At 66.5% G+C, this 1,674-nt stretch overlaps 1 protein-coding gene across 1 annotated transcript in view; it reads left to right on the top strand.

The window, feature by feature from the left end:
- LOC114072315 (maestro heat-like repeat-containing protein family member 6) overlaps positions 1-1,305 on the top strand; it is a gene marked incomplete at its 3' end in the record, with an annotated part of 4,944 nt that extends 3,639 nt beyond the window's left edge. The window contains exons 6-9 of the mRNA XM_027910232.1: positions 65-214; positions 373-471; positions 883-985; positions 1,252-1,305. Of these exons, the coding sequence (XP_027766033.1) occupies positions 65-214; positions 373-471; positions 883-985; positions 1,252-1,305 (406 nt within the window). The remainder of the gene's footprint in view (positions 1-64; positions 215-372; positions 472-882; positions 986-1,251) is intronic.
- Between the last annotated feature and the right edge of the window lie 369 nt (positions 1,306-1,674).

Here is a 1,674-nt window from a genome sequence, read left to right as displayed (position 1 = left end):
TTTTCAGGCCTGTGCCCAGGTGGGCCTGGGCAAGCCAGGCCTAAGGTCTTCTCATTTGCACCAGGATGACAGCAGTGTGCAGCTCTCCTCCATGCTCCTCTTCAGTGGGGTGATGATGCTGCTAAAGAAAGAGGGGAAAAAGCCCCTGAAGCCACAGCAGAACCTGCTTCCACTCTTCTTCCACTGCTATGATGAGAACCCGAGAGTGGCAGAGGTGAGCGCTTGTGGGCTCTGGTGTTGCCGTGGGACAGGGCTGGGCTGCCTCTTGCCCTGGCCCCTCCTGGGCTCCAGACTCCTTCTGGCCTTGGTGCAGGGACACAGGACTTGTGCCCTGGGCTGCGGTGCCATCTCCCAGTCCTTGTTGCTCTGCAGGCCTCTCGGGAAGCGCTGCTTTGCTTGGCCGGCTTCCTGAAGAGGGCGGATCTCAAGAAGAGGTTGAAGAAGGAGCTGTGGACATTCAGCGAGTGCCTGGTAAGGACAGCCATGAAACCCCAGCCCCAGGCCGGACCCCTAGCCCCCCATGCCCTGAGTGTGGGGCTGGCACTGTACCCCTGCCCACTGCTGCAGCCGCCTGTGGGACGGCAGCCTGCGCCCCGGCCGCTGCTGCCTTCCCTGGGGCATGCGGGCTGCTCCGCGGGCTCCTGTGGCCCCGAGCCAGGGTGCTGCTGCAGCCCCGGCCCAGCTGGGCTGTAGGGCGAGGCGGCCCCGCGGCTGCCGGGGAGCACCCAGCCCTCTGCTCCCTCCAAAGCCCGGCCCCAGCGGCTGCTGCCCGGGCCTCAGGGCTGTGCGCGCAGGGGAGGCCAGTGCTGGGCGCGGGCTGTGCCCGGCCAAGGGGCAGAGCTCGAGCCAAGCATTCTCGCATCGCCTCGCTGCTCTTTGCAGCTGAGAAAGGACAAGAGCCGAGTGGCCGAGTACCTGCGGCAGGCCCTGCCGTACCTGGAGAGCCCACAGGAACCCCTGCGAGAGGCAGCCGTCAGGTTCATTGGTGAGCCACGAGGTCCCTGCCCGCCCCGCTGCAGCTCGGCCCCAGCCCCGTGGGCTGCAGCGGCAGCAGATGCGGCCAGGGCTGTGCTGGGGAGCCCCGAGTGACCTGGCGGTGCTGCCGCCCTGTGCCCGCCCAGCCCTGGCGTGTCCCCAGGTGGGAAGGGCCCGGGCTAAGCCCTGCCAGGGCAGGAGGGCGTGTGGCCGGGCTGGCAGCACCACTGGGGGGGAGCTGTGCCGCTGGGGCCGTGACAGCATCTGTGTTCCCAGGGATGGCCGGGAGGTTCCTGAGGGCACCTGAAGAGCTGCAGGTCATCCAAAAGGGTGAGTGAGGGAAGGCAATAGGGGCTGGTGGGAGGAGCCCACACCCTGGGCAGGGATCTGCAAGCCTGCCCCAGCTGCCCAACGGAGGGGCTCTGCTCCCTGCATGGATGAGGAATGGCTTGGGCAGAGCAGAGACAGGTTTCAGGGCCATCAGGGCTGTTGGTGGGTGGCACCTCCTGCCTGATGCTGTTGGGCCCTGCTCCCTCCTGGCCATGGGAAGAGCTGGGTGGGATGGCCCTGGCTGCAGAGGTTTCTCACTCAGGTCGCCACACAGATGCAGGCTCTGACCTTGGCTCTGTTCCTCCCTCTCCAGCCCTTCAAGCTATGAACGACGACAGCCTCGTCATCTCAAACCTGGCGCTTCAGACC

The sequence above is a fragment of the Empidonax traillii genome, unplaced genomic scaffold (assembly GCF_003031625.1).
Source record: "Empidonax traillii isolate 1590-97213 ecotype Southwest subspecies unplaced genomic scaffold, ASM303162v1 scaffold2971:size26371, whole genome shotgun sequence".
Lineage (NCBI taxonomy): Eukaryota > Metazoa > Chordata > Aves > Passeriformes > Tyrannidae > Empidonax > Empidonax traillii.
This window is presented reverse-complemented; position numbering and strand designations above follow the sequence as displayed.